The 15,194-nt window shown below is 39.0% G+C and overlaps 1 protein-coding gene across 2 annotated transcripts; it reads left to right on the top strand.

Moving 5' to 3' along the window:
- The first annotated feature begins 1,494 nt into the window (after positions 1-1,494).
- On the top strand, positions 1,495-13,940 carry si:ch211-282j22.3 (ER degradation-enhancing alpha-mannosidase-like protein 3). Of its 2 annotated transcripts, none has more exons than XM_042395931.1 (21): positions 1,495-1,992; positions 2,107-2,602; positions 2,711-2,756; positions 4,047-4,147; positions 5,005-5,044; positions 5,291-5,403; positions 5,592-5,745; positions 5,928-6,062; positions 6,258-6,363; positions 6,578-6,675; positions 6,838-6,963; positions 7,126-7,209; positions 7,320-7,403; positions 7,509-7,633; positions 7,805-7,970; positions 8,354-8,511; positions 8,601-8,718; positions 9,903-10,076; positions 10,287-10,452; positions 10,606-10,797; positions 11,545-13,940. In XM_042395931.1, exons 2-21 carry the CDS (start codon positions 2,439-2,441, stop codon positions 11,826-11,828), a joined length of 2,634 nt encoding a protein of 877 aa, XP_042251865.1. In that variant the 5' UTR covers positions 1,495-1,992; positions 2,107-2,438; the 3' UTR covers positions 11,829-13,940. The 2 variants fall into 2 exon arrangements, with proteins under 2 accessions (XP_042251865.1, XP_042251866.1); XM_042395932.1 differs by having other exon boundaries at positions 1,496-1,992; positions 2,711-3,091.
- Positions 13,941-15,194: the final 1,254 nt, after the last annotated feature.

Below are 15,194 nucleotides of genomic sequence, written 5' to 3'. Positions count from 1 at the left end.
ACAGGATGTTTTCTTTATGCAGAGGTGATTGCCCATTCCTGCCCTAATTGAGAGCTGATTGAACCCATTTCATTATGGTTGAAGTAAAATCTGTAAAATCATCATTTAATACCCATTTGGTTAGTGTGTAATTGATTGTTTCTTTTGTTCTTTTCTTGCAGTGCTGACTGCTGTTTTGCTGAGGTTTTATCTTTATGTATTTTATTTCAGTGTTGGTTTTAAGAGGGTTCTTTTTAAGATTGTGTCCTAGGCCAGAACTTAATCCAGGAAGAGGGTCGTGGTCCTGTTCAAACCGGAGCCTACTAGGCTACGCAGATTAACAGCTCCTTCTGTTGCACTGTTGAGTGTTCTGTGGTGTGTTTGCACCTTTCACTTTTATCTTTAGTTATGTGTGTGTGTGTGTGTGTGTGTGTGTGTGTGTGTGTGTGTGTGTGTGTGTGTGTGTGTGTGTGTGTGTGTGTGTAATGTCACTTACTTCTTTTTGCATTGGCCTAGAGTGGGTCAGTCAGACAGTGACCCTTATCCTGACTAGCAGAGCTTAGTGTAGTGTAGTGTAGGGTAGTGTAGTGGGTCTCTGTATTGTTTTATTGTTATTCTTTTACATGGTTTTATTGTCATCTAAATAATTTTTTCCATACCTTTTTTTAGTAAGTAGTGCTTAGGTTTCTTGGTACATTTAACATTTAATAAAAGGAATTGTTTTTAACCTTGGAAACCTGGACTCTGCTATTTCCTTGTCTGTGTTATATGGGTCAAATAACTGTCTTAGATGGTTTAATCCCCAGTACCTGGTCACATAAGCAAAACTCATAGTTAGTCCTACTTAATATCCCAAGGAAAAACTAGATGTGTATAACAAACACTACTAAGAGCTGTGTCAGCTCACCACAGCATCCTAGTGGTAGTGTCTGGCCATTATGTCAGAATAATTTAATTATAATTATAATAATTTAATTCTGTAACAAAACAAATTTGGAATAATTGTTGTCAACCAAAATTATAAAATAACAGAAAGGTGTTTGGGGTGTATTTACTGCTCTCAAATGTAAAAATGGGTCAAATTTGACCTGAACAGTATGTAAGGGTTTAAAAGTTCCTCATATAAACTCCTTCTGTAACTCAGAGAGACTTTAAAGTTTAACAAGCTGATATTTTTCGTGATGTTTGTGATTGTTTTAATTAATAAATTTGTCTTATTGTTATATTATTGTAATGTGTCCTCAGGTCTCTCTTGCATAAGATATGTTGATCTCAATGAGATTTCCTGAATAATAAGATGTATTACCATTGTTATTATTCCATTACAATATATTACATAAGATAAAATGTATTAAGGGATTTGGTTACTCATTTTTTCCATCACTGAGGCACTTGAAAATCTATATCCAGTTTATGTATGATTTACACAAACTACATGCTCCTTGACTCCACCTTCCTGGTGACGTATTAGGAATTTGTAGCTGTTTAACCCTGAGTACAGCTTGTCAGGAAACCTTCCCGTCGCATGAATAGAAACAAATAGGACTGCAACCCGCAGCATTACCCTAGTCTAAACCTTCTATGACCTAAACATAAGCACGTGAAGAATGGAGTTTGTTGAAGGGGAAACTTCATCTTGGCCTGTGTGGGAGTAAACCTTGCCTGAGATGCTTGACTCGGGGCTGAAAATCCCACAGTACGGCTACAGACAGCCTGCCTTTACTTTGACAGCTCGGTACTCGACGTCAGGTTACTGTATGATACTTGGCGACGTGTCATCGACCATTTAATTGTATGACTGTCAGTTTTACACGGCAAGTAAACTATTTGATTTTAGACAGAGGTGGTCTAGCGTACTTTCTCTAGCTAACGCTATAGTTATATGTTAGGCTAACCAACTAACATTGCTAACTGGGAGAAAGCAACTTGTTAGCTGCCTAGCAATAAGGATCCTCCCAGGACTGGGATGGCTAGCGATTGTTAGCCACACTGTGACACTGTGCCATTAATTTGGTAACTACCTAATTATTTTCTTCATATTTATCCACATTTCTACATTGAACAAGATGTGCTTGGGCTTTCTCCTACTAGCCGGTGCTTTGTGACCCTACTTGTTTTCCTTTACAGGCAACAGTTCTTGTTTATCGGGGCACAGCTGTAGCTCGCTGCCTCTATTGTTTACATGGATAGCGGTCATCTGAAGTGCTCTGTGGGCATGTGTAGGTTGTAACGAGACTGGCTCAAATCACAGACCAACCACTGTGGAAATATGAAAATGGAGCCTGGAGCTAGCTAACGTCTGTTGACGTTTAGCCAAGACGTCTAGAGCCAACTCTCTAACAAAAATGAGGATGATCGGGGGTCTAAAGGAGGACAGCTGTGCCTGCTGGACTGTTTGACTTTGTGTGGGCGCTGGACAAAGGACAGGAGTTTGTTTGTCCATATTAAAGCTTAACCTAATGCAAGATTACGCGAGGAGAAAAGGAAATACACATTGCTGGGAACTGGGCCACCTCTCTGGCACTGGGATGATGCTCAAGACCCTTCTTATCACCAGTCTTCTTGGCTGGGCACAATGTCAAGAGAGCCAGAGCATGACACTAGAGGAGAAGACTGTCATCAGGTACATACACTGTTTAAAAAAACACTGTTTATGTGTGATTGTGAAGAATATCACAGCGTTTGTGTATCATCTGTTTAAATTAATACATGTTCTCCCCCTTTGTTGTAGGGATCAAATCATTGAAATGTTTGATCATGCTTATGGCAGTTACATGGTAAGGTATTCACTTTGTAATGATTGTTATTACCACTACATTTATGTTTGCATGTTGCAAGTTGCCGTTCAGACATCGAGTCAGTGGCAGGGTCCCCACTGCTGTGGTGGGGTTGTGACGAAAGCAGATCTGCAGAATGTGGTTGCAGCTGCTAACATCCTGTGATTCCGGGTAGTCTTGACAGTATTGACCTACATGTAGTCAGCAATGCTTAGACTCACCCAGTGTTTCAGAGTTTTATATGTAAACTGTGTCTGTATGAGTAAAAAATACAGGACCAGGCAGGGAGCGAGATGGAGAAAGAAGCAGCACGTTCCTGTGTGCGTTAGTCAAAGGTGCAATAATTGATGACATTAATCAAATCGAGTGCAGATTTATTGTAGGTTGCACAACAAAGTGTTAGTAAGAAACTGATGTTTAGATAAGCTGTGGAGATGTTGGGAAGAAGCGATGGGGCAGATACTAGCACTGGTCACAAAGATCAGATTTAGGTGAGGAGAATTGTGGAAATACAGGATACACAGAGTGTCTTTTCATTATGAATGAAGTGCTGTTGTTTGATATTAATTCATATTGTAGCAGCTACTGTAGATAGAATTTACATTGTTTCTGCAGATGTTTGTCCCCTGAGTTCAGTGACTTTTAGTTGTGGTCCTCAGCAGTGGATTTTTGACACCATTGTCAATATCTGAGGGCTTAAATAACATAATTAACAATACACCAGCAGATAGTAATTTTTATTAAACTCATAACACGAACAGATCAAAATAAAAATAAATATTTGTTTGTCAAATAATTAAGACAAAGATATATATAGTGAGTTTTAAAATAAACTGGTCAGAGCTCTCACAAGTTTAGAAACAGTTACTGTTTCTGAACTTTGTATTTCTTTACTGCAGTTTCTTGTTACTTATTGGCCGACATATTCACCGATACCAACAGATGTGTGATAAACTAATAAGCAGATATAACAGCATGATTAGTTTATAGGTTAGGCAGTAGCTCTCAGTACCAAGAGTCAAAATTAATTGAAGCCATCTCATTAAAAACGGATTTAAATCTAGGATACCATTTTTAAGTTGATGCTTAGTCCTGGAATAGCAGATACATCATGGGAAAATTGGTGAGTGGAAAACAAAACAGTACCACTAGTGATATAGCAGATGCAGAAAGTATTGAGCCTTGGGCTCTCAGCGTCTTTTCTGTTCAGGAGAATTTTCAGCCTTCCAGCCATGCTCTCTTAATGAGATCTTTTCAGTAGATAGACAGTTACTGTTGTTTGTGTTGTAGAAATATGCCTATCCAGCAGACGAGCTGATGCCTCTCAGCTGCAGGGGGAGAGTCCGCGGCCAGGAGCCCAACAGAGGCGACATAGACGACTCCTTGGGGAAGTAAGTTCATCATCCACTGGCATCTGAAGCCCAGAAAGACCCAGTGAGGTTTATAGAGCCACAACAGTTAAATTCCCTAAAGGAAACAAGCCATGTATTTTTAATGCATGAGTTGGCATCAATGCAGACCAAAGCCTTTTTTAAGTCTAATATCTAGAGTTAGAGTGCTATGAGTGCTGCGTCTCTTTAGAGTATTCTTTCATATTCTTTCATAAAGCTGTGCTACAAGTCTCTTTTAAACTCATAATTTGCTGCTTGTAAAAAGTAACTAAATGTTATCAAAACATATTAATTTGCTTAGTTTATTAGATTTAACCCCACATCATCCTCTGCCTGCTTTCAAGATTCAGCCTTCACCGAGAATTGTAATGATAGATTTAATTCTTTCTACGACTATCTCTCAAACTATGCATTTTCTGCAAAATTGTATCCATATTAAAGGGAATGTAAAAGGCTATATTTATGTAATGTCATCTCTTTTGAAATGGTATTTTGCATCTTCAAAGAAGACAGGGACTCAGTAATCATTGCTTTTATAATGCTGTGCATCTCCAAACAGATTTAATTTGACATGGAGTAGAAGATTCTCTAGTTCCTCAGGGGTACAAGAATTGGATGCTAATTTAAGTCAGTGACATTTACAAGAAGGCATTAAATCATGGACTTATAGTACAAAGCATCCTTTTATGCACCGTACATGTTGAGTAATGTAATTTCACTGTAAATTCAACATATTCAAGGTTCAACAGCTGGTAGTTCATTAAAAATTAAACTGGATCAATGGCAAAGTGGGACACCAGCTGTAATGTGTTGCGGCAGACGCTCTCATTCTAACCTCTCCTCTGCCTTTTCCGTAGGTTTTCTCTCACACTGATCGACACCCTCGATACCCTGGTGGTGAGCACTTGCTTCTCCTCTGCTTACATGAATAAAAAACAGTAATAGCTGTTGTGTTGCTGTTGTCTTGTAGCCTCTTTGAAATGTGCACCCGATGTTTTTGCAGATACGATATTAAAATATATCAACAAAGCAGACCTTTACATGCCTGGTTGATTGTTCTTGGGGCATGTTTTTCACTGTGCTTTTGTTTTGGGCCTTTTTTTTTACATTAACTTGTGTTTGTCTGTTTGTCTTTATGAGCAGGTGTTAAACAAGCTTGATGAGTTTGAAGATGCAGTGAGGAAGACTGTGAAGGATGTACGCCTGGATAACGACGTGGTGGTGTCTGTGTTTGAGACCAACATCAGAGTTCTGGGGTATAAAAAACGTTTCTGATTTACTATATATTATATTATTATCTGTATGTATAACAACATGAGAGTTGAGTGAATGCTTTTGAATTTCCCATCAGCACAGCTGATGTTACGAGACTTGGTTTCTCAGGTTCTAAACCACCCACAATAATCTTTATGTTTAATGTTGTCGTTCTCCTAATTCTCCTCAGAGGGCTTCTGGGAGCCCACGTGATGGCTGACCTGCTCCGTCAGCGTGGGGAGAGGATGCAGTGGTATCAAGATGAGCTCCTACACATGGCCAACGAGCTGGGCCATCGATTACTGCCTGCCTTCAACACCACAAGTGGCCTTCCTTACCCTAAGGTATTCCTTATTTTACTGTTGAATATCACTGGTTTTACGCAGATGGAGCAGACTGTCAAATCACTGCATTAATAGAGAACAATTTCAGTCAGTGCACTACTGGTGCACTACTGGGGGACTAAAATATTTCAGATTTTAGTTAAGTAAATGATTTTTTTTTTTTTTCTGTTTTGGTTTTCCAGGTGAATCTGCGGTATGGAGTCCTAAACCCACTTTCACGCACAGGCACTGAATCTGACACCTGCACAGCTTGTGCAGGAACAATGATCCTGGAGTTTGCTGCCCTCAGCAGACTGTCAGGGGAGTCTGTGTTTGAGGTATTACCTTCCTCTGCCTGTCTTTGATTTTTTTTTTTTTTCATTTTTATGTGTATGTAATGGGAAAATACTTATTACAAATTTTATCTAGCTATAACTGATGTCAGTTGTTGGAAGCTGAAAACCTATGTGAACAATATAATTGTTCTTACCACAAACAATTTTAAGGACATAACACCTATTACTGTTTTACAGGAGCATGCAAGGAAGGCTCTGGACGTCCTCTGGGAGAGGAGACAGAGAGGAAGTGACTTGGTGGGGACAGTCATCAATATCCATAATGGAGAATGGGTCCGGAGAGGTGAGGCAGTTTAAACACACTCATTCATAGTGTAAAACAATCAAAATAAATCAAAAGCCTACATATAGGTGAGAGATGAAAAGTGGAGCCACACATGTTCGCACACAGTGGATTAAGATGATACAAAACAAATTCAGGAATACACAACGGTACACATTAACAGCTGTATGCATGGACTATAATGTAATTTTTATTGTCACTTGTGTGTTTGCAGACAGTGGAGTTGGTGCTGGTATCGACTCATACTACGAATATCTGATGAAGGCCTACATTCTTCTCGGAGACAATGTTTTTCTGGAGAGGTTCAACATTGTAGGTTCTCCATCACTGCATCCCCCATGTGAATCTATATCCACCTACTGTATTGTGCTCCCTGTCGCAACATCATTGACCACCTATTGGTTTTGTTGAAATTGCGATTGTTTGGGTTGAAGTGTTTTCTTATATATTTTTCATGATATTTATCTGTAACAGCACTACAGTGCCATTATGAAGTACATAAGTCAGCCTCCCCTGCTGCTCAATGTACACATGCACAACCCTACTGTGAGCGTGCGCAGCTGGATGGACTCTCTCCTGGCGTTCTTCCCTGGCTTACAGGTCTGTAATCCTGTTTTAAGATGCACTGGATTAATCACATTTACCGCTATTCAAACATAGAAGAAGGTGCTAACAAAGAGGTGTTGACAAATGTTAGTGATTCAATTTAATTATAGAAATTGTTGCACATATTTCTGGTGTGACATTTATTTTTCCACGCAGGTTTTGAGAGGAGATCTGAAACCAGCTATTGAGACTCACGAGATGCTTTACCAAGTCACTAAACAGCACAAGTTTCTTCCTGAGGCAAAGAATCTCTAATTTTTTGCTCTATTTAATGCCATATAGAATTTTTTTTTTCACAAGAAGCCAGCATCACTAACTCCTCTCTCTTTCTTTGGTTAATATCTCTGTAGGCTTTCACTACAGAGTTCAGAGTTCACTGGGGCCAACACCTACTGAGACCAGAGTTTGCAGAAAGCACCTACTACCTCTATAAGGTGAACAACCTGACAGAAATAAACTATAATTTTTCATCACACTTGTACTATATACACAAAGCGTTTTGTACCGTGTGAGTTTGGTTGAGACTGTGATCTCTGCAGGCCACTGGCGACCCCTACTACCTCAGAGTGGGACAGTCCATCGTGGAAAAGCTCAACGCCTACGCCAGGGTGCCTTGCGGGTTTGCTGCTGTGCAAGATGTCCGCACTGGGACGCATGAAGACAGGTATTGTCAAGGACAGTTTTGTAGACTTCCCGCATCGAAGAGTTACCTTAGAAGATGTGCAGTCTTTGTTGATGAAATAACTGTTGTAATGATGCCTCAAAACATTTCTCATTCATGTGTGATAACGTCTTCTGTGTGTGTGTGTTTACTTATGTTAATGTGTGTGTGTAGGATGGACTCATTCTTTCTGGCAGAGATGTTTAAATACCTGTACCTGCTGTTTTCGGAGAAGACACAGCTGCCCATTGACATTGACGACTACATCTTTACCACGGAGGCACACCTTCTCCCCGTGTCTCTCTCCACCACCCAGCCATCCTGTCAAGGCAACAATACAGTGAGAGCAGATGCACATATTATTTTTTATTTTGGATCTCAAGCTGATATAAGCTTCAAACACTCATGAAGAGGATAGTTTAGCTCTGTCTAAAATGATTATTAGTCTGTTAAGACTTTATTATTTATACATAAATAGTAATAACTATTTGTTGCCATACTTGATATTGTATATTATTATGTATTACATTTAAAGAATGTGATTTGACACTATGTGTGTTATTACATTATGGCTATATCAATGTATAGATGTGTGGCTTTTATTACAATGCAATGTATTGAGAAGTGCAAAGTTAAAATACTTGCTGACCTTTTTAATAAGTGACTTAATGTACATATGAGTGTATGAGCTGACACGTGTTAACTGTGTGTCCTTTGCTCCAGGAAAGTGTTCCTGTTTCTCAAGAAGAGGATCTGTTCACACACTCCTGTCCCAGCACAGAGACTTTGTTTCCCAACAACCCTTCATTCGCCAAAACTATCCGGGACAGCTACAAGTACCTCACTGGGGTGGGGCGAGCCTTCCACCCTTTACCTGTCAGGTGTGTCCAGTCATCGCCTGGGGCTTTTGATGTTAGAGTGGAGCCATAATTACTTTGAGTTTTAACATTGGTGTGTTTATACTTTACAGGGAAATTGAACTACCACTCCACGATAACGGCATGGAGCCAGTGGAGTTCCTGAAAAGCATGGGCATTTCTCTCACTCCACTGAATGAGGTCATGGCACGAGACAGGGGGAGTCAGAAGGTATTTTGATTACTTTATACTCATCTCAGGACCTGAAGTTCTGCTTGTCTTGTTGCTTTTTTTATATTTTATCCCCTCTGGACCTCAACATTGTCCCAACGACCTCTTAAACAGAAAACATCCTTGTAGATTTGGCTCAGTAGTCCAGACTGATTCGCTTTAAAACCACAATTTCTAAAGCTGAAGGAACTCAGTAATTCATTTTATTTATTGATATGTCAAATGAGAAATCGTGGACTTGCAGATATTTAAAAAGATCATTTTATGAAAGGAGAAATGTGTTGTTGTTTTTTTAAATGAAGCTGAAGAGAGATGATCAAATGAGTCAGAAACATTGTAGTATCCCAATTTATCTAAAAAGCCCTCTTTATTGGCTAAATAAATGGATAAATATCAAGCATTTTTCATATTTTTTATGATTTTTAGTATGCTTAGCAGTAGTAGCAGTAAAAGTAAATTGTTGTGCTCTCTGAAGTTACAGAAAAATGAATCCTAGCTGTAATGAGAAGGAAGATCCCTGCTATGTTTTTCAGAGGGTTTAATGACACAATTTAAAATCATGCAAAGATGTTTCCAGTTCCTGACTTTAAGACCTGAGTCAGTCTATTTGGCTGCTTAGATTTTCTCAATGATGCACTGAAACATGTTGAACCATGCATTTCTATGTTTTAAGCATGCTTTGATGGAGCTGTTCATTAAAAAATAACCTGCTGCTGAACCAATTATATTTCTAAAATTGCACAAAATAACAGTGCTTTGAGCAACACGGATTTAGAAAATTATAAGGCACTTGAACCAAATGACAGAGCCTTTTATTAAAAACTGATTTCTCTGCCATTTCATCAGCTTTGCTACCCTCAATTTTGGGTTTTCTTAAGCAGTAAGCATGCCCCCTGTCGTATCATGAGATCTCCAGCAGTGAGGGGAAAAGGGAAATATGTCAATCATAGTAAATGGATTACCAAATGTTTTATAAGAATTGGGTTAATAGCAAAGTTAGTAGAGTAAATGATGCCTGTAATTTAGGTTACTATAATATTAAGTAAAAGTATAATAAATTTGAACCGATGATGACATTTTCATACAGATTCCCTGCTTTAAAACATGACACTTAACATTTTGGGAAAGCAATGTCTTAAAATAACCCATTTTCAATCCACTTTTCAAAATATTAATCTTTGTAGGAGCATAAGGGAGTGTACCGGGTTAAACTTGTGGCAGAGGTGAGCCAGACACCAGAGGAGGAGGAAGTGGTTCCTCATGTTGTTCAGCTCATATCCCCCCCGTTTCTGGGTAGGACAGTCCTCACCGCGGGACCTGCCAAGTTTGGAATGGACCTCACCAAGCAAGAGCACGGGGTGAGTTTCTGATGTTACAATAATATAGTATACAGGATCAACATCAAAGCTCCCAGCAAGCCGTATAGCTTTTATAAGAAACAGGTGTTGGATCATAATGACAAAGACAAAGAAAATAAATGACATATGTCCTTTTTTGGAAACATTTGCACACTCTTTCTTTTCAAATGCAACCCCAATAACGCATTAACACAAACTCTTGTGCTGCAGGTGAAGGGCAGCATAGTGAAAGCTTCTCCCTACACAGCATGCGGGCCGATAGATAATGCAGTAGATCTTAAAGGCCACATCGCTCTGGCTCTGCGTGGTGACTGCATGTTTGCTGCAAAGGCTCGTTGGCTGCAGGAGGCAGGAGCCATAGGAGTCATCTTCATAGGTGAGGATCACCTCCGCCGCAACAGATCAATTTTTCCCTACAGTACATCTCACATCTCAATATGCACAGTTTAGAATAACAACCAAATACTGCAAAAGCTGGAGCTCACAAAAATTAAATGATTCTAATTATTCCCTTTATTCTCTTTCTTAGACCACCGTGAGGGGAGTAATAGCGAGGAAACGCCGCTCTTCCAGATGGTTGGGGACGGCGACTCCACTGAAGACATCACCATGCCTTTGGTCTTCCTGTTCAGCCACGAGGGTGCTGTACTCACAGCTGCCCTGGAGGAACATCAAAACGTAGATGTGCTGCTGCTGCCCAAGGAGAGGCAGCTTGGACATGGTGAGGACCAGGAGGAGGCAGATTAAAGGATGCACCGGGTGATATTTCTACGTTTTTGTTATTGTCAACAAATCCCAGGAAAAGACAAAAACCAACAATGTGTTAGTCTGTCTTTCATTACTCTCTGACCTCCCTACCCTCTTAGTGGCTCTCAGCCCCAACCTATTCATCACAGCTGAAGATGTAAAACTTTAAAATCGGGGTCACGAATCTTATTTTTAAAAAAGGCAACGTAAATAGTGCATTTGTTGGGATCTGTTTTCAGCTGCGGATTTAGTGCACCAGTGAGTATTAGAGGCACCACCAGGAAGGTGTGTGTGTGGGATGTGACTCAAAAGCAACCACAGTGGTGATGTTCACTCTATGAAGGAACAGGTCACCCACCAACGGTGTGGCTCATTGATATGTTTTTTATAGTTTGCTACACGCAGTTTTATTCTTGATTTGTTAACAATGCACTGACTGGCCTGTAGGTGGGGCACAACACTTGTTTAACTTGTGTATTTTGATGTATTAATGCATCTCACCAATGGCAAATTTAAAATTATACAGATTATTCTGAAGGTGAACTGCAATTATATCCAAAAACAAAATTTATTTAGTTTCTATTATTGTTTATATATATCTTTTTTGTTTAGACAGGCACTTGTCAGATCATAGTTACTGTCTCAGATGTAATTATTTTCTCTGTTCTGTTTCTGATTTTCTTTTTCTGATACTGATTCTCTCTCTCTCCACATTGTCCAGATAAGACAGAAAAACCAGTCGGCATGAACATCAAACTCCGGCTAGCAGAAGAAGGGGAGCTGGAGGAGGGGGCAGCCACGGGGCCCACCCTGGAGTTTGTCTTGGAGAAAGAAGAGGTGGCGCTTCTTAATGAAGAGGAGGAGGCGGAAGAGCTCAAAGGAGAACGACAATCACAGCAGCAGCAGTTCTGCGCAAAGGCAGCACAGAATGACAGAACTGAACCGTGTTCAGCAGATTCGTCTCAAACCCTGAACTCTAACAGTGGACCAGACACAAATCCTTGACCACTGCTGATCCCAAAGCAGCCAAAGTTTCCTAACACTGATCCCTCATCCGTTTCTGAATGGCATGTGCCTCGGAGCCCCTCACTGCCCTACGTGGAGCCCTAACTGACCCAGCCTGCATGTTTACAACCAATAGAGGAGAGTCAAGCAGTGTGACGGCCACACTCACATCCTGTCTTGACTTTGAAACCTGAAGATGGTTCTATATTTATTAGACAGACCGTCAAAGTGGAACTTTCCGTCTGTGCGCTGCAGGTCTCTGAATTAAGGGGTTTTATGAGACAAAACTAGGTAGTTAAAGGCCAAATGCTGTAGGTTATTATGTGCTGGTGCTGCCTAAACCTAGCCTGTAGTGTTGCTATTGTAGGCACATACAAGGTGTTTGTGGTGATAATGATGTAGATCATTGACTAGGATATAAAATTACCTCACCTTAGAGGAAAACATAGATAAGGCAAAGAAAATGTACTCGGCTACATTTTTATGCAATTCAGTTTGTTTTTAATCTAGATTGCACCTTTTCACTTAAACAAGTACTGTTAAATATTCAATAATGGTGAATGGAGTATCGTTATTGCCAGTAGGTGGTGTTGGCTACCATAACTTCTTAGTAATATAATGTCAGTAGATGAAGGACACAAATTGGGGCCAATTTGGAAAGTTTATCTTATTTTGTACTAGTAAGCAACTTCAGGGAATTTCATGAGTGAATGCAGTTTGCTAGTTTGACCGATTTGTTCAAATGTTTGTGTGTGTGTGCATTTTCTTTCTGCTTGTGTGTGCGCATGTGTGTAAGGTGTGTAATTATTAGAATACCCAAGACAGTGTCATCGTCACAATACATCAATTCTATTCGATAAAGCCTTCCTGTCTTTACAAAGTTGCCACCATCCAAGGAATTAAGAGTATAACGTCTGTACAGTATACCACCAAGAATCCTGGATATTTTAGGCTGTATGCTATTTTTTCAACCTATAAATAACTGTTAATTTAAATTAATCATGTCATTTTAAGAACCTTTATAACAAAATTACCAAAGCTGTTTTTTCTGGAGATGAAGTCTTCATGTAACCATCTGGTAAGTTGCTGATTCAGCATCACAGATTGGTCTGCAGTACCAGACTGCTTTACACTTTGTGAAACGTGTCTGGCAGATTCAAACAGAAATGATCATTCAGCCTGTCTTTGCATTTCTGTGTGTGTGTGTGTGTGTGTGTGTGTGTGTGTGTGTGTTGCAATCAGTAATTTTGATTTGCAAAAAGTCATTAATCATCCCATTTATACTGTGTAATGATTAAATGTTTATAACATCTTAAAACAGAAGGAAAACTCAACAGGGTTAGTTTCAAAACAGTAAAATAGGATTTTAATATTTTGTTACGTCCAGTAAGATTTCTGGAGTGCAGCAACGTTTCTTTTTAATCGTCTAAAATAGTGACAGTCGAACTCTAGAAAGGTCAATTGGATCCTGTACATTGATTTCCAAATTGATGAAGCAATTTGGATCTAGTTTTGTGCTGTTGGTCTCTCTCTCTCTCTCTCTCTCACACTTTACACAAACAAAATCATGTTGTGGGCATTATGATTTGTAAAAACTTTATGCAACAATTCAGAAACATGCATAACTCTTCAATCAGTTTGTTCATATATTCACTTTATTCTCACTAATAATAGGTTGCATGGTTTTTGTCTTTTGTGGTACATGAAAATGTGAGCTGTTTTTTTTTTTTTTTTAAGTTTGTACAATGGACCTTTTCTCGATGCTGCTGAGTCAACTTCAAGTCTTACTCCAACATGACATTGTATTTTTTGTGTTTAGTATGTATGAGAACCTGTATACCTCAGGACTGTGTACATTACTGTTCACACAGAGAAAACGACCATGGACAAGAAGTAAGGTATTCTTTTTATTATTATTATTATTATATTTCATGCTATTTAATATTGTGCTCAGCTGTTTTCTAAGGTTTCTGTTTTTCTGCGACTAAAACTCAAAAAGTGCCAAAAGAGATGCATGACATGGCTCCTGTTTCTGTTTCACATCTTCTCTGTATTCTGTTTCTGAGCTGAGGCAGACTCATCAATGAATTAAACATCACAATTTTAAACCTCTTTTCCTCTTTGCTTCCTGTATATTAGATTTACAATACTCTTCATTGTCAGGATCATTGACTATAATGGGAATCAATTAGCCAATGTGGTGCCATATATAATTTTATATAAGACATGAATCTTTTTCTACAAGACCATTTCATGTCACATATGTATTATGGCATATCTTTAACTAACATTTAAAAAGGATGCAAATGCTGGGTATGGTACAACATCCGATGTTATCTTGGTGAAAATTTATTTCTTACTATCACCCATATTTTTCTATTAAAGTAATAGAAACTATTAATAGAACTTTAAAACTTAATTTCACTGCATGTTGCTTTAGTAAGAGAAAAAAATCTTACTTTCTCAACAAGAAAATCATTTATTTACATATTTCTTATCTACATAGAGAATTATTTCTAAGCTCACTCTTCATGTCTTTGCAGTGAAGTATTTAGGGAGGACTGATTATGTCCAAAAGGCAGAAAACATAACTCTCAGTGCCTTGAGCTACAGGAAGTTGTAAATACGGTGGCTATTTTTGTCAGTAGAAAATGAGACAGAAACCTTTTGTACCAGATGGTGGCAGGTAGCGGAAAATAGCACAGTGGCAAGAATGATGACGTTTATGATTCTATTCTTGATGATGATGGCGTTGATGCTGAAAAGAGCAACGGCCAAACATAACACTGCAAAATTTCCAAATGATTCATATAACTATGTTTTTTGTCAGTATAGTATACTTTGTGCGAAATAATAAGGCATTCAAACAATTTGTGTATGCTGGTACTCATATAGTGGGAGATAATAATATTCATCTTGAGCCTTAATGTCATTTAAACAAAAATATACTACAAGCACTCAGTGTGGGTAGATAGCGGAAGGAGATACAATGCTTTATTTTAAGCTCTTTTATGCTCGTGGTAATCCATTTTGATGAATTCTATCTGGTAATTCCTATCTGACATGAAGAGCTACTTTTATATCTGATGCTGTGAAGCCAGAGACTTTTGTTCCTGCTCTGGTCACAGAATCATGGTCATTGCTTGAGTTGACCTTTCAGTTCTGAACAAACATGCAGGCCCAGCCTTGTCCAGCTGCCATTCACCGTTTGGCCTCTGTTTGGCAAAGAATAATGGATTTAATGGGCAGCTCTGACAACAGTAGAAAGAAATCACACATGATATGTTTGCTTATCTGATGTGTATTCAAACCTCTTGAAAATATGCCCTTAGAGTTGAGGCATCATCTTACTGCACCTGCTGTATC

Source organism: Thunnus maccoyii, chromosome 19 (genome assembly GCF_910596095.1).
Source record: "Thunnus maccoyii chromosome 19, fThuMac1.1, whole genome shotgun sequence".
In the NCBI taxonomy this organism is placed as follows: Eukaryota; Metazoa; Chordata; class Actinopteri; order Scombriformes; family Scombridae; genus Thunnus; species Thunnus maccoyii.
This window is presented reverse-complemented; position numbering and strand designations above follow the sequence as displayed.